The sequence below is a fragment of the Cydia amplana genome, chromosome 2 (assembly GCF_948474715.1).
Source record: "Cydia amplana chromosome 2, ilCydAmpl1.1, whole genome shotgun sequence".
Lineage (NCBI taxonomy): Eukaryota > Metazoa > Arthropoda > Insecta > Lepidoptera > Tortricidae > Cydia > Cydia amplana.
The window spans coordinates 26,049,818-26,077,262 of record NC_086070.1 but is presented as its reverse complement, the minus strand read 5'-3'; the positions used below and the strand labels follow the sequence as shown (position 1 = coordinate 26,077,262).

General features: G+C 39.4%; 4 protein-coding genes across 4 annotated transcripts in view; 3 read left to right on the top strand and 1 right to left on the bottom strand.

Moving 5' to 3' along the window:
- Nucleotides 1–27,445, bottom strand: part of LOC134661061 (juvenile hormone epoxide hydrolase-like) — a 100,136-nt gene that overhangs the window by 58,508 nt on the left and 14,183 nt on the right. The window lies entirely within an intron of this gene.
- On the top strand, nucleotides 541–7,811 carry LOC134660975 (juvenile hormone epoxide hydrolase-like). The gene is made up of 8 exons (XM_063516865.1): nucleotides 541–583; nucleotides 2,938–3,129; nucleotides 4,001–4,228; nucleotides 4,937–5,101; nucleotides 5,439–5,585; nucleotides 6,125–6,326; nucleotides 6,624–6,858; nucleotides 7,556–7,811. The coding sequence occupies exons 2-8, from the start codon at nucleotides 2,938–2,940 to the stop codon at nucleotides 7,782–7,784; spliced, it is 1,398 nt and encodes a 465-aa protein (XP_063372935.1). The 5' UTR covers nucleotides 541–583; the 3' UTR covers nucleotides 7,785–7,811.
- LOC134661075 (juvenile hormone epoxide hydrolase-like) lies at nucleotides 9,135–21,910 on the top strand. The gene is made up of 8 exons (XM_063516983.1): nucleotides 9,135–9,245; nucleotides 11,714–11,899; nucleotides 18,277–18,504; nucleotides 18,791–18,955; nucleotides 19,235–19,420; nucleotides 20,130–20,292; nucleotides 20,638–20,872; nucleotides 21,663–21,910. Exons 2-8 carry the CDS (start codon nucleotides 11,720–11,722, stop codon nucleotides 21,886–21,888), a joined length of 1,383 nt encoding a protein of 460 aa, XP_063373053.1. The 5' UTR covers nucleotides 9,135–9,245; nucleotides 11,714–11,719; the 3' UTR covers nucleotides 21,889–21,910.
- Nucleotides 22,647–26,308, top strand: LOC134661456 (uncharacterized). Its single transcript, XM_063517558.1, has 4 exons — nucleotides 22,647–22,770; nucleotides 24,916–25,040; nucleotides 25,417–25,607; nucleotides 25,867–26,308. Exons 1-4 carry the CDS (start codon nucleotides 22,737–22,739, stop codon nucleotides 26,306–26,308), a joined length of 792 nt encoding a protein of 263 aa, XP_063373628.1. The 5' UTR covers nucleotides 22,647–22,736.

Genomic DNA, 27,445 nt, shown 5'->3' with positions numbered 1-27,445 from the left:
AGACACATACTTTTGTATACCATACTAAGTATAAACATTTCAATTAAGGGAATAATGGAATAATTAGGAATGCTGCATTAAAATCTAATCTATAGGGTGACTGCTATATAGAAACAACACTACATAGTAATTGGCCACTTCTAACAAATCTCAGAAAGAAACAAGCTAATTGAAGTGTTATCGTTAAGAGTGGCCAATAACTATGCACTCAATAACTAGATCAGTCAGTCAGTCAGTCAGTCAGGTCAGTTTACCAAATAAATGTCTAAAATGTGAGTTAATATCACATGACTTCATGACAATGATTTCGTCTTCTTAACATGACTGTCCAAACGAGGCACGCTCTGTTCACCACCTAACGCTATATTACGATGCATTTATTTTATTACTTTTTTAAATTCGACAAATCAACGCAGCAGTTTTAATTTTCAACCTTATAATAACTGCAACAAGGTCGTTTTTTCAAGAATAGTAATAGAATACCTGTTTTTAAGCGTATCTCGTTCACCGTTATATCAGACTGTATGACTGTTCCAGTGTGTTTTGAACAAGGAACGGCGGCGGACGTTCATTTGTTTTCAAAGTAAGTTTTGTTTTTCTTAATTATTATTTCGTGATTCAAGAATAGGTACCTATTGGATTATAGGCAGATGTTCGAAGAAATGTCTGGTTGTGTGCATACTTATTGTATTATGCAGTTTGTTTAGTTTAATGTACAGTTATTGCTATGTTCTTAATATAATTAGAGGTGACTTTTGGTTGTTGAACTTGTTAAAGTCGAATATGTATTTTTTTGTGAAGAAAACGCGTTTCTTATTTCTTATGATAATTATTATACGGTTGCTTAGTTAAGTAGAATTTTGTATGTAGTTCAAATAACAAAATAAATTAAAATAGCTTATCCTGTACCTAGTCAGTGAGTTGTTTACAGCATACCGGCCGGCTTATTACGCTCATTGTCAATGTCATTGCCGTTAACGATCGATAATGTGGGGTAACGTTATGCAACAATTCGAATTATGGTTATTTGGCGTTTGCATTATTTGGTATCTGGGTAAAAAAAAACAGGAATTTACTAGTTTTCCGGTAATTTTGAATTTTCTCTACTGGTTTACTTTGCCTAGTTTCGAACCATCTCATCATGAGTAGGTATTAATTAAGCAGACTTATAAGCAACTTGTGTAATCATTAAGTGCCTGGTACAATTTATGCAAACTTACAAAAAACATGTTACTTTGGTACTATCTAGGTACTTTAAATCAGTACTTATCTCATTCTATTAAAAAACAATGTATTTAAATTGACTTCTACTCCTTAACCGCGTATGCAGTTACAAAATAATGCAGTTTAATCATTTATCTACATGTTTAAATTGTATTTATCATTTTATCAACGTGTAGTCACATAGTTACTAATGTTATCTCTCAATTCATTACTTTGTACCTACATATCTTAATGTTATTTTGTAGGTAATTTTTTGTTTACTTCTGATAAATCTGAGAATGCAGCCAAGGACGTAACGATTTTATACACGAAGACCGGTCTTGTGATGATGACATTACGTATTGTCAGTATGTTTATGATTAAATTGACTTTGACATCTACTAGGGTGATGTTTAAGATGGGGCGTTAAACCAGGACATTAGAAAGGAATAAAAGATATGGCGCGCCGCGCGAAACTTGGGACGAGAGATTTGTCGCGCGGGTTTTATCGTCTTACATGAATACCTGCTTATACTTCTGTTCAAAATCTTGCTACAGTTCGTTTTTTTTAGCATTAGAAATAAGGTAAACAATCTTGATGTGTCTTTTAAATGAAAAACACATTTTAAAAATAAGTTACGGCAAATATGTATGTAACAATTATGAATCTAATACGATCATTTATATTATCATTTATACTAATTTAAAAAAAGCGTTTTTCGATTAAAAGACATGTCAAGATCTCTTACCTTCTTTCAAGTTCTTTCTAATGCTAAAAAAACGAACTATAGTCAAATCCCTCGACTATGAACATAGCTATTCTATAGTAAACCTATATCGCTGTAGTATGCAGGGTACCTAACGTTATATTATACAATTGCAAAAATATGAAAACTAGACATGTATAGGATGACTCACGTTAGACCGGGCCGTGTACGGGCCGGAGCGTCCGGCGCTTACTTTTCTATGACAGATGACAGGTAATCGTACGTGATGCTTTCCATAGAAAACGAAGCGCCGGAAGCTCCGGCCCGGACACGGCCCGGTCTAACGTGAGTGTGATCTAACATTCTAAACTTATATCGACCGGGATATTATAAACCTTTTAAAATCGTAATCTTTACTGCGCACAAAGGTTCCCCCGACCGTTATTTGAGAGTGAGAGAGAGAGAGAGAGAGAGAGAGAGAGAGAGAGAGAGAGAGAGAGAGAGAGAGAGAGAGAGAGAGAGAGAGAGAGAGAGAGAGAGGATAGAGAAATTTTATTTAACACCACATACGGTAAAATGGGGTGAGTAGGGTTCGCGGGGAGAGTTGGGTTATGAATGGGGAGAGAAGGGATGAAAGGGGGGGTGAGATGGATTTTTAAGGCTACTGCTACAAAAATAATGTATTCCAATTTAAAATAGAGCTATAGTAATACTCATAATAAAAAAAAAATCGATCCAAAAATCTTCCAAAATCACCTTTGTATGAAAACCCAACTCACCCCAAATACGAGGGACTACGGGGTGAGGTGGGTTTTCCTGTTTATCGTCAAAGTTATTAATGGAACTACCCAAAATAAAATAAAAACTAAAATACAAACGTCCGGAACACTTATTATATTATATACACCATTCAGTTTGCATATGTAAAAATAAAATGTTATCGAGGTTGAATGTCAATTTTGCGATTTTACGGTACCTACATATAAGAGCAATTAGTAGTCATTTAAATTATCCTTACAAATTACAGATGGCACGTCTACTATGCTTCGGTCTCCTGGCGCTCCTATTGGCTTCCCCATTCCTCGGGTTCATGTACGTCCTGTTCCTGAAGAGTCCGCCTCCGCTGCCCGCGATGGATGGCCAGGCGTGGTGGGGACCCAAGCTGCAGGCCAAGCAGGATACCAGTGTCAGGCCTTTTATAGTGCAGTTCACTGCCCCGGTAAGTTTTCCTATCTGCACTTCGTTTTCTATGGAAAGTACCACGTGATCACCGATCAGAGGTCATAGAAAATGACATGTTGGACGCCTCGGCCCGGGCACGGACCGGTCCAGCGTGAGTCTTCCTTAACTGTAACACATTCACTGCCAGGGACCCGCTCGGCGGGTACTTTGTTCGTAGACGCTTTTCGTTACAAAGCGGAAAACATATTATATCGGCTACAAAGTATACAGCGTAGCTCGCTCTGGCAGTGAATCCGCTAAATCGATCAAAAACTTTTTGGTTCATTTGAGTTAGCCTTCTTACACGTCTTTCCTGTAACCATATACTAAGGCCTGTTCAAGCCTTCTACTTCTGAAAGTCTGTATGATTAAAGCCATAGTGAAATGTTTAATTACACAAACGGGTCTACCGCGATAAGTTTCATTGCTTTACCTTAAATTCCAACGTTTCAGCAGAGTTGCACCAGCTGTGGTCACGGAAAGACTGACGTCCCAGCGGCGGCGGTAGCACGGTCGCATTTTTATCGCTCGTTACTACCTGTCACGTTCTAACAAATATGTACCTAAGTGTGAAAGTGACGGGCACGTGACAAGCGATAAAAATTGAACCATGCTGTGCCCGCAGCAAATGTCAATGTGTGTCAATGTGAGTTTGTAAAATGTACCCAAAATCCAAATCCTTAATTCTCATACTGTCTACAGGAAAAACGCCTAGATTCTGTATCCGGTTTTCTACGGATGCCAAATTTTGTGACTCTAAATCGCTTTATTACAATTAGGTAGAACTGTTCGGTCCTTTAATATGTTAAAGAGGGGTTATTTACATCTGTTCCTAAATTTATTACTTAGACAATTTTCATTACTTCCAGATGGTCCACGACCTCAAAGAGCGCCTGAAGAACCATCGCAAGTGGACCCCTCCGCTGGAGAACGTCGGATTCGAATACGGCTTCAACAGCAAGCAGCTGGACAGCTGGGTCTCGTACTGGGCGGAGAAGTACAACTTCACGGAGAGAGAGAGGTTTTTCAACAAGTTCGCGCAGTTCAAGACCAATATCCAGGGATTGGATATTCACTTCATCAGGATTAAGCCAGAGGTACCTATATACCATTTTCCACATTAGCTCCTGAAGAACCATCGCAAGTGGACCCCTCCGCTGGAGAATGTCGGCTTCCAATACGGCTTCAACAGCAAACAGCTGGACAGCTGGGTCTCGTACTGGGCGGAGAAGTACAATTTCACGGAGAGAGAGAGGTTTTACAACAAGTTCGCACAGTTCAAGACCAATATCCAGGGATTGGATATTCACTTCATCAGGATTAAGCCAGAGGTACCTATATACCATTTTCCACATTGTAACTGACGTCTAAAGACAAAAGTGTTGCTGTTATTCATTTTATAGTAAATTTATTCTTCTTTTTCGTGTAGAGGGATCAAACTTCTTAATATTTTTTTTCTGCCAATGCTTTGCCACTTCTAGCCCTCGGGGTGTAGCCCTCAGGAGATCTTCCTCAGTGCACATCATTTGAGCACAGAGAACACTGTCTCATGTGTATTGTTGTTTGAGTAAATTTATTAAAAGGATGGCATATAATAATTATTATTATAAGCTGATACGTGCACATACTGCACATCAAATGTCCAGATGTCCATTTCGAAAGTGTTCATCGAGTCTAAAGTGTCATATATGTGACACTCTATGTAGATAAATTAATCAAAAAAAGTCAGAAAATACAAGTTTATTAATAAATTATTTATGATGCTTCGCCTCGCTTCTATAGATAAAAGTCCACGTTGATTTCAGGTCCCAGCAGGAGTGGAAGTGGTTCCCATGCTCTTCATGCACGGCTGGCCAGGGTCAGTCCGGGAGTTCTACGAGGCGCTGCCGCTCCTGACGGCCGTCAGCAAGGACCGGGACTTCGCCATCGAGGCCATCGTGCCCAGTCTGCCAGGATACGGGTTCTCTGATGTAAGTGTTGAAGAGAAGAATAAATATATAGAATAGTTCGGAAAGAGGATTGCATGGCTGGTCACTTTTCAAGGTTTCCGTACATTAAGACCCGACTCACGCTTGACTGCATATTTCTTATACGTTTTCCTGTCATCTATAGGTAAAGAACTATTTTGTGTATTTTTTTCAAAAGTTTAGACCCAATAGTTTTGGAGATAAAGGGGGAATGGTCGGACAGACAGACAGACTCACGAGTGATCCTATAAGGGTTGCGTTTTTCCTTTTGAGTTACGGAACCCCAAAAAGGTTTAAAGAACTTCGAAATGTCCCCATTCAAATGTTCCACTATTCCCAGGCTGCAGTCCGTCCAGGACTAGGAGCCGCGGAGATGGCGGTTGTGATGCGTAACCTGATGCACCGGCTCGGCTTCAACAAGTACTACATTCAGGGTGGAGATTGGGGAAGCCTCATTGCCAGCTGCATGGCTACGCTGTTCCCTGGTGTAAGTTTCTATAAACTCAAGAAATAAATCTGTATCTGCCGGCTTAGCCAAGGTTACAATCGCTATCGCTTCGACAACGAAACGCTTTGTGTCTCTCTATCACTCTTCCATATTAGTGCGACAGTGACGGTTGCGTTTCGATCGCTACGAAGCGGAAGCGATTGGCATCTTGGCTACGCGGCCTGGTCTGACAACCTGCAAATTATCAGATGTGGATTTCAAAAAAAATCTTTCCATATCCTTTATCAATAGGCAGAAAATGATATTTGATTGCTTCTGTTGGAGTTATTTTACTGAGATGGCGCGCGTTTGCTTTAGAATATCTGTGACTGCCGTCATTAAGCTGACTAAGGGTCAGTTGCACCAACCACAATTAACGAACTGATCAACGTCAGTCAGCAGTGAACTATGATTCTTTCATACAATAAAATTTAGAGACGCTTTAACGGTGACAGACGGTTATGTGCAACCTGATCTAAGCCTAAAAGCATTATGAATGGATGAGTGTGATTGGTATCTTCATAACTTCCAAATTCCAGGAAATCCTTGGCCACCACACCAACATGGGCGCTGCCATGTCCACCAAGGCCAACCTCCTGAACGCGCTCGGCGCTTTTCTGCCTTCCTTCGTGGTGGAGTCACATTTGGCTGACCGCATGTACCCGCTCACCGCGAACTTCGTTCGGCTGATAGAAGAGACCGGCTACATGCATATTCAGGCTACTAAGCCTGATACTATAGGTACCTATATAAAACTTGAATATTTACCACCAAAACTACGTACGAGTACGACAATAATACAATATAAGCAATCCATCGCATCAGTTAACTTCATAAATTAATTTAATTTGTTCTAATTAAGTCCATTCCGAAGATAAACAATGATATTTTTTTTTATAGCCTTGTATAGCAGTTACCACAGTCAAATGCGAAAATCTTGAGAATATATTGCCAGTTTGCTAGCCAAGTCCAAATAGCTTTCTCAGCATTTTCTAAAGTATTAGAAGAATGGCACTGAAAATTAAATTTTCTTCACAGGTGCAGCAATCTCCGACTCGCCCGTCGGCCTCCTCGCCTACATCCTGGAGAAGTTCTCCACCTGGACCAAGAACGAGTACAAGCTGCTGCCTGACGGCGGCCTCCTCAAGCACTGGAGCAGAGACCAGCTGCTCGACAACCTCATGTGCTACTGGGCTACCAACTCCTTCACCACGTCTGTCAGATTGTACTCTGAGAGTTTCAACAAGAGACATTTCGGATTGCAGTTAGATGAGTGAGTATTAGCTCAAATATAATTCCTATCTCCGGCGGATTCTATAAATTATTTTCTTTATTTAATCCAATTACAGTTAGTGGATAGAATAGATTATAAACTGAAAAAGATGTCATATCGTAAAGTAACCTAGTCCACCAGTGACGGAGCGGAGGCTGGATTCAGCTATCACGGCTGAGATGTCATGGACCTCAAAGTCACCCCGTCACGGCGAAACCTGTCTCAATTTATCGCCTTTAGAGTTGGTCAAAGACCGTTCGTTGCAAAAGTTTCCGTTGGCCGCTCGAAATAATTTGTCTCTTTTTTTGGTGCAGGGTGCTAAGGAATGGAATGCGTTCTCGCCATTTGTATTCTCTGAAAAATATGATCTCGGTCTCTTTAAAGCAAGAGTGAATAGCTTAGAGAAACTGGTGAGCTCCATCTTAGGCTCTATCTTCACTTTCCATCAGGTCAGGTGTGATCGACTAATAAAGCATCTCATTTTTGGTGTGTGTGTAACTCGTGCCAAGGACGATAGTCGTAGATGGACTAAATCTAAAACAGCTAAGCGCAATCTCTTGAGAATTTGCGAATAGGTATAGCCAGGGGAATGAGATTCCAGGGGAAGGAGAGGAGAATGACCCCAAGGTTTTTCTGGGATGGCATAATATAGTATATACATGTATGTTGGACTTAGACTCACGCACCTTGTTTTCAGGATCCCAACCCCAGTCCCAACCTGGGTGATTCAAGCGAAGAACGAAATCGCCTTCCTCTCCGCCAGGATCCTCCGCACCAAGTTCCCCAACCTGGTGCAGGCCAACGCCATCGACGACGGCGGACACTTCCTCGCCTTCGAGCTGCCGAAGGTCTTCTCCGAGGATGTGTTGAAGGCTGTGACCGCTTTTAGGAAGCTGAAGAAGGAAGCTAAGAAGACTGAGCTGTAGAGATATTAGGGAACATGATGGTAACCATGGTAACTCCAGACCAGCTATCATGGTCGCATTTTTATCACCTGTCATGTCATGCGTCACTTTCGCACTTACATATTTGTTAGTACGTGATAGCCATGGTGGCAAATGATAAAGAGCCGGCCATCTTAGCCCTACAGGTTTAACCGGTTAACTGCGGGTTAGTGGGATGGTCCTTAGACCGACCTTACGATCATTTGTCACCATCGTTGTATATAAGAATATGGTTGTTATATTTGTTTTGTGAGTTTATGAAAGGGTTTTTATTTTGTTTTTGTAATAAAGTGTTCAATAAAAAGTTTTTGTTTCTTTTTAAATCTTATATTAATAAATATCACCGACGTTACATACCTATTAAAATAATGGAGCAGCTTAGATTGGCCGCTTTGTGAGAACGAATAGTTTCCCCTTATACTTTACTTTTATATATTTTTTAAATATTTATAAATATTTTACTTTATTTACGATTTGATTACTTACTTTTAGATAATGAATTAATGATGCCTAAATTAATAATGCTGATAATGATTCAAGTACCTAATCTAATCTAACGATGCCATCAAGATTTCTTAATAATATCGACAGGCGTGGACTTTGGAGAGCAAACATGACTAGCAACACAAATGTTTCCAAGAATTATAATTTATTAACATCCGGGGTTAAAATAGTACCGACGCTAGAACGTACAACGTTTTAGAGCCCAGTCTAAAACGTTGTAAACAAAATAAAATTTGCTAAGCTCTGTTTCTATATTCCATGACCATAAGGTGATTAATATTGGTTGGCCCAAAAATGCGCTGACAAATTTTTGGAAATTTTCCTTACATAATTATTTTACATAATACAATTTGTATAATTGAAAATTAAAACTACAATAATTTAATTCCAACAAAACATATTATTTTAAAAATAAGTTTTTTTAAATTATCAACAATATGCGCAGTAAAAAATCTGTCACGTAATTTTTGGCCATAAAATTTTAAGTGACCATAATTTAGCAATGTCATGACATGAAATTGTTATGTTTTGGCTTATTAGACGAACGAAGTGGTGTACGATGGACCCTCTACCCCAACACGCATAAATGTATACCTTATTCTCACGCAATAAATATCAAATTCAAACGGCCGTTTCAATGGCTGTTGCGTGAGGGCCGATTAGTATAATTTAAACAAGAAACATACATTCATATGAGACGTTTTCAATCAAAAGGTAGCACTATGTCGGTTGTCGATAAGGTTGATTTTAAATTGAAGCCATATGGAAATAGCGCCTTATTGACAACCGACACTAAGTACCCTTTTGATTGAGAATGGCACATATGTATGTATGTTGATAATTCAAAGAGTCAGTCTCAGTACGAATCAGATGCTATACAATAGCGGTACTCGTTCACGGTTGGTGGTTTAGTGTAGCGCGGTACGGAAATTTAATTTGGTAAGGAATAGTGTTATTTATTGTGAAAATAAATAACAAATAAATGAAATCATTTATTGATGCATGTGGATTAATTAAAATTTCGACTCTAGTAAATTCACCAAACTCTACCTGAGTCACTGTGACTTAGTTTTAGTGTGTTAGTGAGTTTGCTATTTTGTGTAATGATTAATTCGTGTTATCTATGAGTTTATTTAATTAAATAATTGTATTCGTCCCTAGATTTTATTTTCATCGGTAGGGAGAGTCCTGGTGACTTGCCCAGGTAGGGTAGGACAGATAGACTTGAACCATATTATTAGACAAGTTGCAAAACCAATATAGGTTCCTATATACCTATCACACGACGACGGTAGGTCATATTCGAGTGTTGATAAATTGACCGAAGTGTGATTTTTTTATACATATTTTTTCTTCTCATCAGCTAGTTAAGGCTCTCTTGATTGTTCAAAAGCAGGATTTTTTTATATAATCCACTATGTACGATAAGAGCGTGACCGGTAAAACTTTGAGTTATCATGTCAAATACTATCTATGTGAGTATTGTAATTACATAGGTATTCATGCTTTATTTTTAATAAGACGTCCAGTCTCCTGAATTACGATTCTTACTTTGGTATCTTTGAGGCATAATTTCGACCAAATTTTCAGCTAAAATGCAAGGTAAAGACGTACGCACAGACTTCAGTTCTCCAGTTAGGTCAATAATACTAAGAGTGTTATTTCCTCGTAATTTAAGCTTCATCCACGCCCAAACATTTTGAACTGGGTTGGCGTCGGGTGATGGTGAGGGCCAATCCAAAACATCGACGCTATTTTCAGTTTTTCATACAGTACAGGTCTGACTTCGGCATTTAGGGTCATTATTCTCTTGCGGGATCCAAGAAGCCTTATCCTTTGGGAACTTTTGATAACGGAAGGCGACAATGCCTTTTCATCAATTTTTACCATTTTATGGGCGTCCAGTGTATCGGTTCACAAGTGCAAATGGCCGAAACCCTGCTTCGAGAAGCATCCCCAAACACATGTTTACTCCTCATGTTTGTCCTCTACTGGGTAATTCTCGGTCCCACGAGTAGGTACTCTATTATTTGTCGTAGAACAAGCCTAAGTCAAGTAATTAACTGACCAAAAAGAAAATTCATCGGAAAAAAAATATTACAAACGCCTTCGATTTATTTATATACAATCAGCAGGTTTTCGTCATATTTTGGGCCCTTTCGGGTACGTACAGAGGAACACTGCCTCATAACGTGAATCGTAAGCGGCATTCTTTTTTTTATTGAACTTTAAGTGGGAAACTGTTAATTTTTTTTATTATTTTTTACGAATCATTTTAGACATAAGAACATTCTATTCAGCCAGTACTTACCTTTTTCTTCTGTGCCACATCCTTAAAATATACATATGCGTCAACACTGGTCACGCTCTTGTCAAACACACGTATGTCTTATCACTTTTTTTTTATGGTTCAAGTTTCTGGGATGCGCTCTCATTCAGTACATACGACAATATATTCGTTACAAGTGCGAAAAGTAGAAAGTTTCTACTTTTCGCACGTGTATTGTACAAGATTTTACAGGACATATGGCCCTTAAAATTTTCGACATACGCACGTATAGTGCTAGTTACCGCACTAGGGCGGTAAATATTATGTTATGAACTTTGAACTCCGACATAAGAAGTCGATTAGACGATTATATAATTATATATAATTGGAACAGGCAATGGTTTCTTGTAAAATCTTGTTTTAGTAAACTATCATTGTTAGATTAAATTAGATCAGATTAGATTTGAAAGTGGGCAGATTTGTAATCATTTATAAAAAAAAAGATTACTGTTTAACATGTAATTTTAGGTACATGTGTAGGTATGCGGAAATTACACCAACTAAGTAGGTAATTAAAGAAGTTGACAGTGACATCTCTCACTTCCCTCTGCTGCAACGCTGTAACCGTAGGCGGGAGGCGTGTTCTGATTGTTATAAGAGGTTACGAATCTGATCTGTATTTGAAATGGATTAAATAAAGTTACATACTTATTATACATACAAACATTTGAACACTTCTTGTTACATCACAACTTTCTGACAAAAATTGTAACTTAACATGAGCAGTTATTTCAAAATAGGTAGGTATCTAGTTATATTTTTTAGCTTCATTAATCCCTCGATTCCAGTTTATAATTCAAATCCCCTATGAACCAATAACCGATTAATTCAAATAATAGTACATACCACGATTCAAACAATTTGTTAAGACTTTAAACTGGTTTTGATACGACCTTGAATATCTTGTTATCGCTCTTGTTCTTTTTTAGGTTTCCGTAGGGTAAAAACGGGACCAAACAACAAACGTGAACTTTATGCCGTTTTTTGCGTAATGGCACGGAACCCTTCGTGCGCGAGTCCGACTCGCACTTGGCCGGTTTTTGAGTTTCCCGTCATTATTCAATTTCAATATTTTCAGGATAAGATGCTGAAGCTCCTCCTAACCCTAGTAGGAGGCGTGACCTTCGCACTATGGTTCGTCTCCAGACCCGCTGACCCCTCCACCCTCCCCAGGTTGGATCCTAAACAGTGGTGGGGTCCAGAGAAGTTGAAGGGCAAAGCTGATAACAGCATCAGGCCTTTTAAAATCGAGTTTACTGACAAGGTTTGCGAATTCTACGTCAACTTTTAACTAATGATCTTTTTGTATTAAATTTGATCTGTATAATAATCCAATATTATTGGATTGAATAATATTAACATAAATAAATTGCTCTGATTGATCATAAGATCTTTTTTTCTCGGGGGTACTCCCGCGCGCGCAGATATGGCTCCGCGAAACTTATTCATTAAAATTAGTAATACGGCCTAATATTATCAAAAACTGTGCTAAAAACATAAACAGTGTTGTGAACTAAGTATACGTATAAAAATTCAGCAGCGTCATAACGTTTTTACGAGAAATTGGACCAAATTCAACAAAGAAGTTTAGCCTACGTAATCTCGGCGTACCCGCGATGTCGCGTTGGAAAAAACCGTTGTGTGCTACATAAAACTAAGTGAAATACGTCCGTAATTTGTAATACATTTGGATTGCAGTGAAATAATTGGAAACACTTGTGCATATTAACAGACTTGGTACAAAATGGTTAAATGCGGCTGGTGTAAAAAGTATATGACGCAAGCGGATGGCGCGACTTGTGGGTCGTCGGGTTGTAAACTCAAGACTTACCATAGGGAATGTGTTGGAATGACGGCACAGACGAAAATAAGCGCGTCCTGGATATGCCCTCATTGTAAACCAACTACACCCAAGGACACCACACCGGGTAAGGGCACCGTAAGTGACGCCGAACTCCAGATTCAAGACCAGAATCGGAATCGTAGTTCCAGCAGTGGTACAGCTGGTACCGACCCCGAGCTTCTGATATCCGAGCTGCGGCAGGTCAGGGAGGACATCAATTCCCTTCGAGGAGAGATTACCCAGTTCCGCGAAGAGATGAAGGAAGTCCGAGCTGATATCGCAGCCTGCGATAAGAGTATGGCGTCATTGTCGGGCCGGGTTGACGCAATAGACAAGCAGGTTAACGACTTGGAGGCCAAGATCGACGAAAATACGAACACGGTGACACAGATGACGCAGCGGCTTGACCATATTGAGACACGGTTAAATGACGCAGAGAAGTGCCAAGCGGGCAGTCATGTGCAGGAACTGCAAGCCACTATCGAGCAGCTTAAGACCGAACTGAATGACAAGGAGCAAGACTCCCTCATTAACGACCTGGAAATCAGCGGGCTCCCGGAACAGAATAACGAGAACTCCGTGCACATCGTGAAACTGATCGCCGCGAAGATCGGCGTCACCATCGACGAACGCGATCTGGTGGAGGCGTGGCGCGCCGGGCCTAAGCGGCTGGACGCCGCGCAGGCTGCTGCGCCCGCGGAGCAGGCGACGGTGATGCGCGCGCCGCGTGCGCGACCGCTGGTGGTGCGCTTCGCGCGCCGCAGCGTCCGTGACGCTCTCCTTCATGCTGCACGGGTGCGTCGGTTTCTCAAAACACGTGATGTGGGGCTGCCAGGTGACACATCTATTTATATAAATGAAAGGCTCACCCGTACGAATAGGCGTCTGTTTGGAAAGGCTAAAGAAATGGCGAAAAGTCTTCAGTGGAAATATGTTTGGTCCTACAATGGTCGAGTCCTTGTACGGAAAGCGGTCGGACTTGTAGCATATCGTATCAGCTGTGACGCGGATCTAAACGGTGTTTTTTTTAACGCCTCATCTGACAAAAATAAATGAACTTTCTAATCAGTTTGTCTCCATAAGGAATTTAATTTTGTTCCGTATTGTGTGTTTTACTATAGAACATGCATGTGGTAGGGTTAGTGTATCTAAAATATATGTGTACATTTTGTCTTGTCTAGCAATTGGGCTCTCGAAAGCGTTTAAATGTTATACTATGCATGCATCTTACCTACCTATATTCTATCATCGCGCGCAGTGTACTATTATATTTTATATTACGTAGAGTGAACAGAAAACATAAAAAAAAAGGTTTGTTTAAGGTTGGGATTACTAAACGGGATTACGGTCGCTAAACACAGGGCGTGATGAATTAATAATAGCAGTGAATAAAAACTCTCCACATATCCTCGCTTTAAATGAAACTTGGTTGAAATCAGGTGATAACTCGGGTGCGCCGCAAATTCCTGGGTACGTATTTAAGCATAAGCCTAGGGCGGGTGGCGGGCGCGGGGGTGGCGTCGGCTTCTACGTGCGGCGCGAGATGCGCGTGCGCGTGCGTGCACATCCGCGGGCCCCGCTCGAGCAAATGTGGCTGGAGGTGAGCCTGCCCGGCGCCCGGCGCGCCGCCGTCGGCACAGCCTATCGTCCCGAGGCCGTACCGGTACCGCAAGCCCTTGACGCCCTGAGTGAGTCTATTAATGCCTTTGCCTATTGTAATTATATTTTTCTGCTGACTGATTTTAATGTTGACCTTATGCGACCGAGTAGCAACGCCGCTCAGGATCTCATTGCGTTTTTAAGCGAAAACAATCTAGAACAGTTAGTGAAAGAACCGACACGACTGGGCGACACTTCTAGCACACTTCTAGACCTAATAATAACCGATTCACCTCAGCTATGTACTCGAGTGGACGTGCATCATAACCCATCAATTAGTGATCACGCTCTTATTGTTACGGATTTTAATATCGCAAGTCCACAGCAGCTACCTCGGTACTGCTATAAGCGTGTGCTTAATAATATAAATGACGCTGCCTTTACAAAAGATTTAGAGAGTATACCTTGGTCAGAAGTTATTCGTACGGGTAACGTCAACAGTATGGTGACCCTTTTTAATCGATTAATAATTGAGCTATTTGACAGACATGCTCCGTATATAAAAAAACGTATTCCCGATAATATTAGTCCTTGGATTACAGATACTATAAAAGAAATGGTGTCACTTAAAAATTCCGCGTTTTTAAATGCTCGTCGCACTAAGGCAAAACCGCAAATTGAATATTATAAAAGTTTACGCAACTATGTTAACACGGCAATCAAAAAAGAAAAGCAGGCTTACTTCGAATGTTATATTAATAAAAATACAAATAAACCTTATACTATGTGGCAACACCTTAAAAAACATACAGTGGTAGGTAACGCGGCCCCGCCCGACATACCTCTACATCTTAATAGCCCGGATGACATAAATAACTTTTTCCTCAATCTGCCAGGGGCTTCAACTCTCGACCCTGAGACAATAAATTTTTTTAGGACGAATAATTACACTGGAAATCAGTTTCACATAGAACCAACTACCGAGTCGGAAATTCTGAAAATTATAAATGGCATTGATACGGGGGCAGCGGGTTTTGATGGTATAACGATCCATATGATACAGATGACCTTGCCGACTACTCTACCCGTTATTACCTACATAGTAAATAAATCAATAGCTGTTGGTGTGTGCCCGGACGACTGGAAGTGCGCTCGTGTGAAACCCATTCCTAAAGGCTCCTCTGTGGAAGACTTTAACGATCTGCGGCCAATTAGCATCTTACCTGTGTTATCTAAAATAATTGAAAGAGTGATATGTACACAGCTCACTAAATATTTAGAAAACAAGCGAATTTTGCCCGTAACGCAGTCTGGCTTCCGCAGCGGGCACGGCACGGCCACGGCGCTTGCGCATGTGGTGGACGACGTGCTGGCGGCCTCCGACGAGGGTTGCGGTACCGTTTTGGTCTTATTGGACTTTTCCCGCGCTTTCGATTGCTTGAGCCCTGAGTTGCTACTTGCTAAAATGCGTTATTACGGTATATCAAACACAGCATGCGAATGGTTTAAGTCGTATCTAACCAATAGGACCCAGTATGTAGAAACTGAAAATAGTGAAGGGGAGTTGCAAAAATCACAGGTTAAAGCAATAGAAAGAGGCACGCCTCAAGGGTCGATTTTGAGTCCAATTTTGTTCATCCTGTATACGGCGGATCTTCTGAAGTGCGTTAAAAATTGTAGGATACACCTGTATGCAGATGACACCCAGGTCTATTACTCTTTCAAAAGCTGTGACACAAAAATGGCTGAAAGTCTAATAAATCTGGATCTAAGCGCAATATCGCGATGGTCGGCTAAAAATACGCTCGTTTTAAATCCCTTAAAAACCAAATTCATGATCCTCGGAACTACCGGACAATGTATGAAAATTAAAGAAAATAATCTAATTGTTAAAGTTGATGATCAAATAATTGAACAGGTTAATGTTACAAAAAACCTAGGCATTTTAATGGATAGCGAACTACGTTTTTGTGAGCATGTCAATAATAAGGTTAGAAACGCATTTTATCGTTTAAAGACCCTTTATACTTTAAGGGAGCACTTGTCAGAAAAGGTACGAGAAACCCTTGTTGAAGCCTTAGTTTTGTCACACTTTAACTATTGCGATATAGTCTATGGGCCCCGGCTATATGCGAAGACCGCACGAACTATTCAACGGGTACAGAACGCGTGTGCTAGATTCTGTTACAACGTGCCAAAGCGCGCGCATGTCACGCCTTTCTTTAATGAAAAGAAATCCCTAAAAATGGCGGCGCGGAGGCATGTACATCTAGCAACACAGGTATATAAAATTGTTCAAACTCGCAGACCTGAGTATTTGTTTAAAAAGCTTAGATGGCCAAAAGATAAAGACCGAGGAGTTCGAAGTATGCATGTTAATAAGTTAATTGTACCAAAGCATAAATTTATAGGGTTCCAAGGAAGTTTTAGCTATCGTGCCTCGAAAATATGGAATGATTTACCACCCCCTCTCCGTACTAATATGTCATTACCAACCTTCAAAAATAATGTTAAAAGAATTCTTTTAAGGGAACAATAATGTGAACGATGATTAGTTGCATAACAATGTACACTTACCTAAATGTAAATCAAATTAAAGTAAAACATATTAGGGCCCCATTGCTGGACGTGAACAAATATTTCTATAGGTAGAAAATTGAAATTTAGATTTAAATGAACACCTACTTAAATGTTAATACAGGCTATGAAGGCATGTATTCCCCTATAGCTAGCAATTCATATTTTCTTTTATATACGCAAAGAGACAGGTACGGGCTGAAAAACAGCGCTGTGCAGTCACCTGACTCGCGGCACAAGCTGAGTCCCGAGCCTATTGTCGCACTTAAATAGTAGGTATTTATATGTTAACAAATAGTTCTAAATGTTATACCTATTAGATAAGTAATTATTAATAGATGTATTTATACTTATCGCTACTTTACTGCTGCTGTAATTAATGCTTATTGCCCTTATAGGGTGGTTGACTGTCAGGTCAAATCAAGTTCTTTTTTTTTTTTCTCGAACTGTCGTAACGGTTAGATACTAGTGTAATATGAAACGTACGCACGACGTCACGTTCAAATTAACTCCTCCTTCTACATAGTTATAATTAAACATATATATATATTTATACAGTCAGCAACCCTATTGGACTTAAAATTATGTGCTTATTGTTTCTTTTTTCTTTTTCCTTTTGTTTTATTTTGTTACTGTGTTTAGCGACAATAAATGACTTTTTATTTTATTTTTATTTTAAGATAATAATTATGTATGTAATACCTAGCTACTTCCTATTCATAAGTGCTTGTTGCTGACCTACATGAATAAAGTATATTTGAATTTGAACTTGAGAACTAGAACTTGTTTACAACATGTGGTCATCTCTCCTATGGACAATACAATAGTTAATGATTTGGTTCCATTTTTATTACGGCTTTCATAATTTAGCCTTTTAGAATTGAAAGATTACAACGAAGCTTTTGGAGCCCTGAAAATCTGTTGGCAACCTTTTTAGGGTTCCGTAGCCAAATGGCAAAAAACGGAACCCTTATAGATTCGTCATGTCTGTCTGTCTGTCCGTCTGTCTGTCCGTCCGTATGTCACAGCCACTTTTCTCCGAAACTATAAGAACTATACTGTTGAAATTGAAACTTGGTAAGTAGATGTATTCTGTAAACCGCATTAAGATTTTCACACAAAAATACAAAAAAAACAATAAATTTTTGGGGTTCCCCATACTTAAAAAACTGAAACTTAAAATTTTTTTTTCATCAAACCCATATGTGTGGGGTATCTATGGATAGGTCTTCAAAAATGATATTGAGGTTTCTAATATCATTTTTTTCTAAACTGAATAGTTTGCGCGAGAGACACTTCCAAAGTGGTAAAATGTGTGTCCCCCCCCTGTAACTTCTAAAATAAGAGAATGATAAAACTAAAAAAAATATATGATGTACATTACCATGTAAACTTCCACCGAAAATTGGTTTGAACGAGATCTAGTAAGTAGTTTTTTTTATACGTCATAAATCGCCTAAATACGGAACCCTTCATGGGCGAGTCCGACTCGCACTTGGCCGCTTTTTAAAACCTTTTTCGAGTCCTTTTTGAAGAATCACATACTGTAGCCCCTCGAGAAAACCTCAGCAGTTCCTATATTGATTTACCATTATTCTCAGTTAGTATTTCTGCTACTCCAGATGATCGAAGGCCTGAAAAGGCGTCTAGACAACTTCCGCCCCCCACCTCCCCCGCTAGAGGGCGTAGCGCAGAACTACGGCTTCAACAGCAAGCTGTTAGAAGAATGGAGGAAGTACTGGAGAGACCAGTACCCTTTCAAGGCCAGAGAGACCTTCTTGAACCAGTTCCCGCAGTTCAAGACTAACATCCAGGGGCTGGATGTGCACTTTATACATATGAAGCCTAAGGTAAGGAATCAAGAGTCTATAAAATACTGATTTAAGGATGACTCACCGACCGGGCAGTGTCTGGGCCGGAGCTCAGAGTCATTCTTTAATCTATTTTGGTCCAAGAAGCTTGGCAGGAGCATTGGAACAACATGGAACTGATGGAACATGGTTGGCTTTGGGAATAATATTAATAAGTTATATAATTTGTAACATCTGTCACTACGTTTCTCTTATGATTTGGCAAGTGACATACAGACTAATTAATAGACATGATTTCTTTATAAAATCTATAATACTGTTCCAGGTTCCAGCGGGTGTGAGAGTCCTGCCTCTCCTGATTCTTCACGGCTGGCCTGGCTCCGTGGTCGAGTTCTACGAGTCCATCCCCCTGTTATCTCGTCAGGCGCTTGGATACGACTTCGCTTTTGAAGTCATTGTGCCGAGCCTTCCCGGTTATGGATTTACCGACGTAAGTAAAGTGATATCGAAGGATGATTTCAGCAGCATTACTATAAATTACTATTCCGACGTTACTGTAAAGCTAGATGTGATATGTTTGTCCGCTACGTGTATATGTCTGTTTGTAGCACCGTTGGTATTAAAAGAATGAACCGATTTGGATGCGGTTATTATTATTTGAAAGCAGGTTCTGTCAAATCGGTTCATCCGTTTCATTACCATAGAGGTTTTTCAATTTTTTTATGAATGCTTTTAAAACAAGCTAATCTGTATTAACATTATGTTTCAGGCTGCCGTCCGACCAGGTCTTGGCTGCGCCCAGGCTGCTGTACTCCTCCGTAACCTGATGCACCGACTTGGGCATAAGCAGTTCTACATGCAAGGTGGAGACATGGGCTCCATTATTGGCACCAACATGGCGACGCTCTTCCCTGATGAGGTGTTAGGATTCCACTCCAACATGCTTCTCGCTAGGGTGATTATTGACAACTTATCATGAACAACATCATGGTTATGCTATTCCCTGATGAAGTGTTGGGATCCATCCAGTTATTCCTAGTACCAAAGGGAGTTTTAAATAGAGGCGGATTGTCAAAGTAAAATATGTAGCCACAGTAAATTTACTGCCATCTTTCGACAGGAGATTAAAACTGTTAGAACGCTATTTGACTTTGATCCTTATTCTTTCATTGATATGTGTCGATTTGTTAAATGTCAAAAAATTTACGCCTGATGAATGTAGTAGATACTCGAGATTAGGCCAAAGGTATGGAGCATTTTTTTCGAGCGACGGCGCCATACCATTGGCCTATTGTTGAGTAGATGGCGTTAATTTTTGATACACATATCAGTGAAAGAATAAGGATCAAAGTCAAATGGCGTTCTAAAAGTTTTAATCTACTGTCGAAAGATGGCACTAAATATACTGTGGCTACATAATTTACCATGACAGTAAGGGCCCATTTAGACGGTGCGAGAACTCGTATGCGAGTTTCATTACATTGCGTCATTTGATCGGTCGGCTGAATTGATGTAACCTGAATGATCCGCAATGTAACTAAAATCGTATGCGAGTTCGCGCGCCGTCTAAATGACTCCTGATTTTTGAAGTTAATGCTCTCATGTTCCTACAATAACAACTAGGCATTTCTGTAACTATTTTTAATGGAAGTATTTTTTCACAGAACACCCGTTCTAATCTGTTGACGTTGCTGGGAGCCCTGTACCCTCCACTTATGGTGCCTGCTCATCAAGCACACAGGTTATACCCATTAGGCACATACGTAGCCAATATGACACTGGAGATGGGATACTTCCACATGCATGCCACCAAACCTGATACTCTTGGTAAGTTTAGAGTTGTTTAGTGCTCAGTGAACTGGCGGCCTAGCCAAGGTGACAATCGCTAGCGCTTCGCTATCGAATCGCTTTGTGTCTCTCTATCACTCTTCATATTAGTGTGACAGTGACAGTTGCGTTTCGTTCGGAGGTATAGCGATTGGCATGTTGTCTACGGGGCCTGGTTTGTCACCAAAGTTGTACCAAAGGGTAAACCACGATGGCACCATCCTGATTTCATACGTATCAGTATGCAATCTTTACAAGGCTTATCGCCTTGGCCATCCCCAAAATATTAGCCAAAATAATTTATTCAAAAATTACCCACGTAATTTCATATCAACAATTTTCCAGGTGTCGGCCTCTCCGATTCCCCGCTCGGCCTCCTAGCCTACATCTTCGAGAAGTTCAGCACCGGCACAAGATTCGACTTCAGGGACCGCGAGGACGGAGGCCTCCTGGAGTTCTACTCCAGAGAACAGCTGTTGGATAACGTGATGATATACTGGGTCAGCAACACGAAGACTACGGCTATGAGGATGTATGCTGAGACGTTTAATAAAGCGCATAGTGCTCTTAATATTGACAGGTGAGGAACTGCAAACTGAGGGGCTACCGCGAAAACAGAAATTCGCAAATTGCGGGTATCTTTCTCTTTTACTCCAATGAACGCGTAATTAGAGAGACAGAGACAGATGCCCGCAATTTGCGAACTTCGATGTTCGATGTCGAGTGACCAACACCTTAAGTGGCCGGGGCTTGGATCAAACCACCGTATTCTGCAGTTGCAGAGGCGCCGTAACCACTAGGCCACCTGAACCACCAGTATTTGTCCAAACACTTCACTCGATAAAAAGTAAATACACAAAAAAAGTCAGGTCGTTGAGGAACTTTTTACAATACAATTCTTTATTTTTTGAAGATCAGTGGTCATGGTCAAGTGAGACTTTTTAAATATGAACAACTTTTAAAATACATGTATATGTATAATCGCCTAACGTCATAATTAAGTATTATTTTTCTGGCTTTTCTCTGGCAATTTTGACTCGTGACCTTCCGTTTGAACAAAGCCATGGCGGCATCATTACCATTCATATTTAATTATCAATTATCTGAGGACCTTCCTCCGTGAGCTGGGTCGTCGCCTGTTTGAAAGGGGCCTTGACCCCCCCTTCCGGATTTTTGCTGATGCAAAGTGTCCATCACAATCCAACGCGACAACGCAGCGAGCGTGATGGGCACCTTTGCGTCGGGGGCAGCCCGGGACGGGTTTTAGCTATTTATTTTGTATATATTTCGTTTGTATTTATATTTAAATTTCTACAATATTTTTAATCATTATCAATTACATATCTCAATCTTCAAATCTCCTGTTCCAGTTACCAAACCACCGTCCCGATCTGGGCGCTTCAGCCCGTCAATGACTTCTACCACCCCCCTCTCCTGCTGCGCACCAAATTCCTGAACCTCCTGGGACACACGGAGCTGCCTGATGGCGGACACTTCATCGCGCTGGAGAAGCCAGACGTGTTCAGCCAGGATGTGTTTAAGGCTGTGAAGGAGTTTGTGAAGTATAGAGAAGGCAGTGAGAAGACTGAACTTTAAGAGACTTCTGAAAAACACAACTACCACCTTGGGATACAATATGCCATTTTCGAAATCAGAACAATTAGTCATCAACATCATTGTCATCAACAACATAAAAACTAATAAAAATGCATACCCATGTTTGGAAGTATTCCGAACATTTGACAATAGGGTAGTTTCTTTTTTCGAACTGTCAAAACTATTTTGCAGCTATCAACTATGGAATTTATATGAAACACGAGCATGTGACGTGATGACGTCACAATCAAATTACCTAGGTACTCTTTATAGTTTTATACGGGTTTCTCTAATGAATCTTCTGGTGCTTTATTTCATACATGGTGTAAAATAATTTATTTTAAAGAGTCAAATACCCAATTCAAGTCTGTTGGTGATAAAGCTACGCGTTGAATTTCTGGGTTGTGTTTTTTTTGGTAAATTACAAAGGGGTGTTTATTTATTTTATTTTTATGTCAACAAACTAAACTAAACTAAGTAACTAAATATGTGAAACTTTTGGAACGTAATTAGAACATTATTTTAGGACGTTTATTGTGTAATTTTTTTTTATGTAGGTAGTCAATTATTTTGTTCCGAAAAGTAAACAATTTTTCCTTAAAAATCGCTAGAGGTGACACTGCACCTTTTCATAATGCAAACATATTAAACAAGGATTTTCCCCCTTAACGCCCTTCTAGCTCTCCGATTGGCCGGCAGCCGCCCCGCCCTCCACCAATCATAGCGCGACTTTACAACCCCTTGAAATGGCATTTTATATCAGTCTAGAGTTAGCTGTAGCTGTAAGCACTCATGTTTTGAGTTGTGGTGAGTGAAGTGTTGGTTGTAGTGAATTATTGCCAGTTTTTATGCCAACCGTGACGAAGAGTGGTGTTTTATCAGGTAAGTAAGTGGCTTTAAAATAAAGTTGTTCATGTGTTTTTTTTAATTACCTACATCAATTTATACAATAAAGTTATGAATTATCTGATTACGTTAAAGCTAAATGGGAAGGATAAATGTTTGATCAATGGGTGCATTTTTATTCATTTTATAAGCCTTTCTTGGTAAATTAAAGAAAAAAGTTCAAGCCTTAGGAAAAACATACGTAAATATGGTACAACCTACAATTATTATGTATCTTGTATGACTTGTATCAACGTTCTTACGTTGCAGATCAATATTTATAAATAAAGGAATATTATAATTATTAAATTGTACAACGGGACTTAATCGCGTACAATTTAATAATGTGTAAAAATCGTGAAAGTTTAAATCTATATATTATAATCTATTACAGTGTGGAAAGATAAGTCGGGCCCTGGAGGGAAACTACCTTAAATCCTTAAGCTGGCTCATTTTACTTAAAGGAGACATTCCTTTATTTTTAAAAAGAAACAAAACTGCATTCAAATATTTTCTAAAACTCGCTTGCCTCGCCCGGGACTCGAACCGACTAAAAATTCCAAAAAAATAAATTTCGCAATTTTATTCTACTAGTCGATACAGTTCATGTTAATGATAACATTTCTCCAAGAAACAGGTCTTAAACTCGTGTGTCGTACAAAATATCCATAAAATGTAATATTTAGTACTCAAGATTTTTTAGACAAGCCAAATTGAAGAAAAAAAGAAAAATACTTTGAATGCAGTTTTGTTTCTTTTTAAAAATAAAGGAATGTCTCCATTAAGTAAAATGAGCTAGCTTAAGGATTTAAGGTAGTTTCCCTCCAGGGCCCGACTTATCTTTCCACACTGTATATTATAATTAATAAAATAAATAAATATTTGAATTTAAACGGAACGTTAAGTCAAAGTATTTAAACTTTTTTTATAGAACTATGTATAATAATATTTTCGATTTAATTAAATTAATTGGTTTCTTTATAATTACTGGGATTCCAATTACTGGGATTAGTTGCCAAGCGGACCCCAGGCTCCCATGAGCCGTGGCAAAATGCCGGGATAACGCGAGGAAGATGAATTGGTTTCTTTATAATAATGACTTACAAGGTCTATTTTTAAAAGCCAGTTTAGGTAGAAAGAAACAAAAGAAACATGGCCGCGAAATAATTCCTCATTGTTTAAATATAGCGCATCCGCTGATAGGCGCATCCTGTAGATACTGCTTTATTTAGTTACTATTACTATGTCTTTTATTTGTCATCAATCAATATATATATATAAAGAGAAGAATAATATATATAGTTTTATTTATGTATGTATGTCACTTTATTGCACATAAACAGCCAGCCTATTATGGATAGCTTTATCCATCTTTATCCACGTGATAAAATAACTGTCACTGTTTAACACCGTGGGAAAGAAAGTGACGGACACCGTTTTATCACGCTGTCACGTAGACAAGAACGACCATCATATCCGTACAGGTTTACATAAAACGGACAAAAACAAAACAAAAATAAGAATGTTATGTACAAAGGCGAACTTATCCCTAAAAGGGATCTCTTCCAGCTAACCTTTGAGAAAATGCGAAAAGATCAAACACTAACAGGTGAAAGACAATTTAATATGGACAAATAGCAATATGAGAATTTAGGATACACATAAAGACGAGAGCAATAAATAAAGAGAAAACGAGTACTACCTACTCATAAATACGCATAAACTATAAACATACTTATATATAAACCTATATACACATATACATATACGTATATATAAAGTTTATTTGTGAGAGAAGTATGAATTTTTGAGCGAATTCTGTATTTAAATTCACAAAAAAACAAGTTATTCTGTCTTTCTACGGCAGCAGAATAACATCAAGTGAAAATAAAATTTTCCTAACTTTATAATTGGTTAGATCAAAAAACCTATAATCAAATTCTACTTATTAAAGAAATTGTTGTCTCGGGAAAGATGCATGATAAGGTGGAAATATTCCTATCTGCATCGAGTGAAGACAGGCAGAACGACGGGCTGGTGATCCAGAGTCGCAAGTTTGAGTCTCGCCCGATTTTTCCACGTTTCATTTATTTCTAAGCTCAGCTCCATACAGAAAAGTTTTTGACCCTTATTTGTGTACAGCTAACCAGAACGCAATGGCGTCGGACCAGGAATCGTGCTCCGACGAGGAGCCAGACAGCGAAATGCTGAGCGACGACCTGTGTCTCCCTGATAGCGACGATGACCGTCAGAACCTCCCTGTTCAGGTAAACAATAAAATCCTTATCATAAGTAGTCAGTGGTGGTTGTCATCAGGTGACCATAGCCATATAGAAATAAGTACTTGATTATGTCTGCCGGATAGTAATGACAGGCAAAACTTACCCGTTCAGATAAAGAGTGCATTTTTTACTATCTACGATGTTTTAAAACAGGTGTACCGGGAAGTAATGATGAGTGAACGAATGCTCCTGTTCTTCCTTCAACATACCTATTAGAATAATCTACCTAGAGACTTCTTGATACCCTTGCAAAAAAAAAAACCTTTCTCTATAAAAGAGGGTCTCAGTTTTAATCCAGCCAAGTTTAATGCAATGTCTGATTGAAGTTTCTCATCTCGACTAACTCATACTTCTCTCCCAGAGTCTACACGAAGACCTGCCGCCCCTCAACTCCTGTCTACTCCGGCCTCCTCGCAAACTCTTCACCAACTGCCGCGAGCGCTGGCGTCAGCAGAACGTTAGCGGAGCCTTTGCTGAGCTCCGACGCCTTGTGCCCACTCATCCGCCCGATAAGAAGCTCTCTAAGAATGAGATCCTACGCATGGCCATAAGGTAACGGATTTAAACCACTTTTATTATGTTTTCATTCCTTTCTTCCATCACTACCTGCTTCCTTCTTTCATGTTTGTTTTATTATAATTCCTTTAATCTATTAAAAGTGAAAAAGGGAAACGCAAACGATGAGACAAAACAAACATTTTTCTGTACCAACAGTAAGCCATAGTTTATAGTATTGATTGTCATTCTTCAAGCCACCCCGCACTTCTTTTGCACCTCTAAAGAAATTAATATATTAAATTTTGCCAATCAGGTACATCGGTCTCCTCTGCGAAGTCCTAGAATGGCAGAAAAACCACGGCCTCACCAACAAGGAGAACACCGCTCTCGCCATCAAATGCGAATCCCCCCTCAGTCCCCAAGCACGTCGGCTCCGTCTCAAACGACCCTACTTCGAGGATGACGGCCCCAGACCCAAGGTCTTCATCGAGGAAGCTTCCAAATACGGGAATGAAGAGAACGAGGAACGCAGAACCCAACGCACTTTTACCTGCACGAAGACAGAGTATATATTCGGGAAAGACCATCTCCGTGTGCTGAGGAACCATTATTATTATCCGCCAAGATGGCGGCAGAATGTTCCGTTCAGGAATTTGACGCCGGATAAGAATGGAAATAATTTGCTGATGATTGCACCGCAGAATGGGAAAGAGGGTAAGTTTAAGGAGAAAGATGATGGGAAGGATGGCAAGTAAGTAAGGGGTGGAATATTAAGCCAAAAATGTAGGTTCAGTCAAGGTATATAATTTCATTACCATTTTGTACCTTGTCGCGTATTGGTCCATAGCGACTTTCATATTGATTGTAGTACGAAATGGTACTGAAATTAAATTCTTTGACTGTAGGTACCTGCCCGTAAAATGTTGAAGGTAGATTGTATGTAGCTTCACTGTAGATGAGAGTGAGTAGTTTTACAATTGATGTCAATGTTACATACCTATTCGGTTATTTTATTTTTACATATTGAGGACAATTTTTTTTGTTCGTGATGCCCGTTTTTTAACTAAATTTACGAACTTGTATCAAAGTTTTGTAACTAAGTAAAGAATAAAATGAACCCCTATAGGTGAGGTCATTTTCGTGGCACTTTATTATTTCTATGTTTTTGTTATATATGTAAATAAAAATAAAATGTCTCATTTGTCAAAGTAAATTCATCACTCAGACGGATATTGAATAGATATTATTTGTTTCATGTATACTAGTGATCATTAGCTGTGTCTATTTCTAATTATAATTAAGGATGACTCACGTTAGAACGGAACGGGTCTGGGCCGAGGCTTTCTTAAAGCCTCAATGATCACGTGATGCTTTCTATAGACTGAAAACGAAGTGTCGGACACCTCGTCAAATTCAGCAGTGGGGTTTTATTTTCAATTTCTGTGATCTGTGTTAGGTTAAGATGTGATTATTGTATTTATATTAGCCAGGTAGTTACTTAATTTCAAATTAGTTTGCGCTTGAAGCATTGATCTTTAGTTATAAGTATTTAGGAAGGTATAGATATTAAGTATCAAATGTAAGATAAAAAATAAGGGTATTTTATTTTCTCAGCCAAGATGTTCGATCAGATGACATATCATGAAAGTCATATGTTTATTAAGCACCTAGTAATTTATTAATAGGTAACTTAAAACATGTACTTGACAGGGTCAACTACCGAACGATTGATACTATAAGAAGTCATTGCTAACTATTTTTAGTAGTAAAGTTATCACTGTTGCCTCAAAAGAAGGTTTAATGTGCCAACCATTGGGAAGGTGCCGATAGGATAGTTTACCCTAAACCATAAGTGTTTACATTTTAATTTACTTTTTGTGTAAATTAGTTTA

Bases quoted from the DNA above. Each gene is read 5' to 3' on its own strand.
- LOC134660975 (XM_063516865.1), top strand. From the start codon at position 2,938: ATGGCACGTCTACTATGCTTCGGTCTCCTGGCGCTCCTATTGGCTTCC. The intron at 5,586-6,124 runs GTAAGTTTCTAT...TCCAAATTCCAG, and splicing joins TGGCTACGCTGTTCCCTGGT to GAAATCCTTGGCCACCACAC. The intron at 6,327-6,623 runs GTACCTATATAA...TTTTCTTCACAG, and splicing joins TACTAAGCCTGATACTATAG to GTGCAGCAATCTCCGACTCG.
- LOC134661075 (XM_063516983.1), top strand. From the start codon at position 11,720: ATGCTGAAGCTCCTCCTAACCCTAGTAGGAGGCGTGACCTTCGCACTA. The intron at 18,956-19,234 runs GTAAGTAAAGTG...ATTATGTTTCAG, and splicing joins CCGGTTATGGATTTACCGAC to GCTGCCGTCCGACCAGGTCT. The intron at 20,293-20,637 runs GTAAGTTTAGAG...ACAATTTTCCAG, and splicing joins CACCAAACCTGATACTCTTG to GTGTCGGCCTCTCCGATTCC.
- LOC134661456 (XM_063517558.1), top strand. From the start codon at position 22,737: ATGCCAACCGTGACGAAGAGTGGTGTTTTATCAG. The intron at 22,771-24,915 runs GTAAGTAAGTGG...ATTTGTGTACAG, and splicing joins GAAGAGTGGTGTTTTATCAG to CTAACCAGAACGCAATGGCG. The intron at 25,041-25,416 runs GTAAACAATAAA...CTTCTCTCCCAG, and splicing joins GTCAGAACCTCCCTGTTCAG to AGTCTACACGAAGACCTGCC.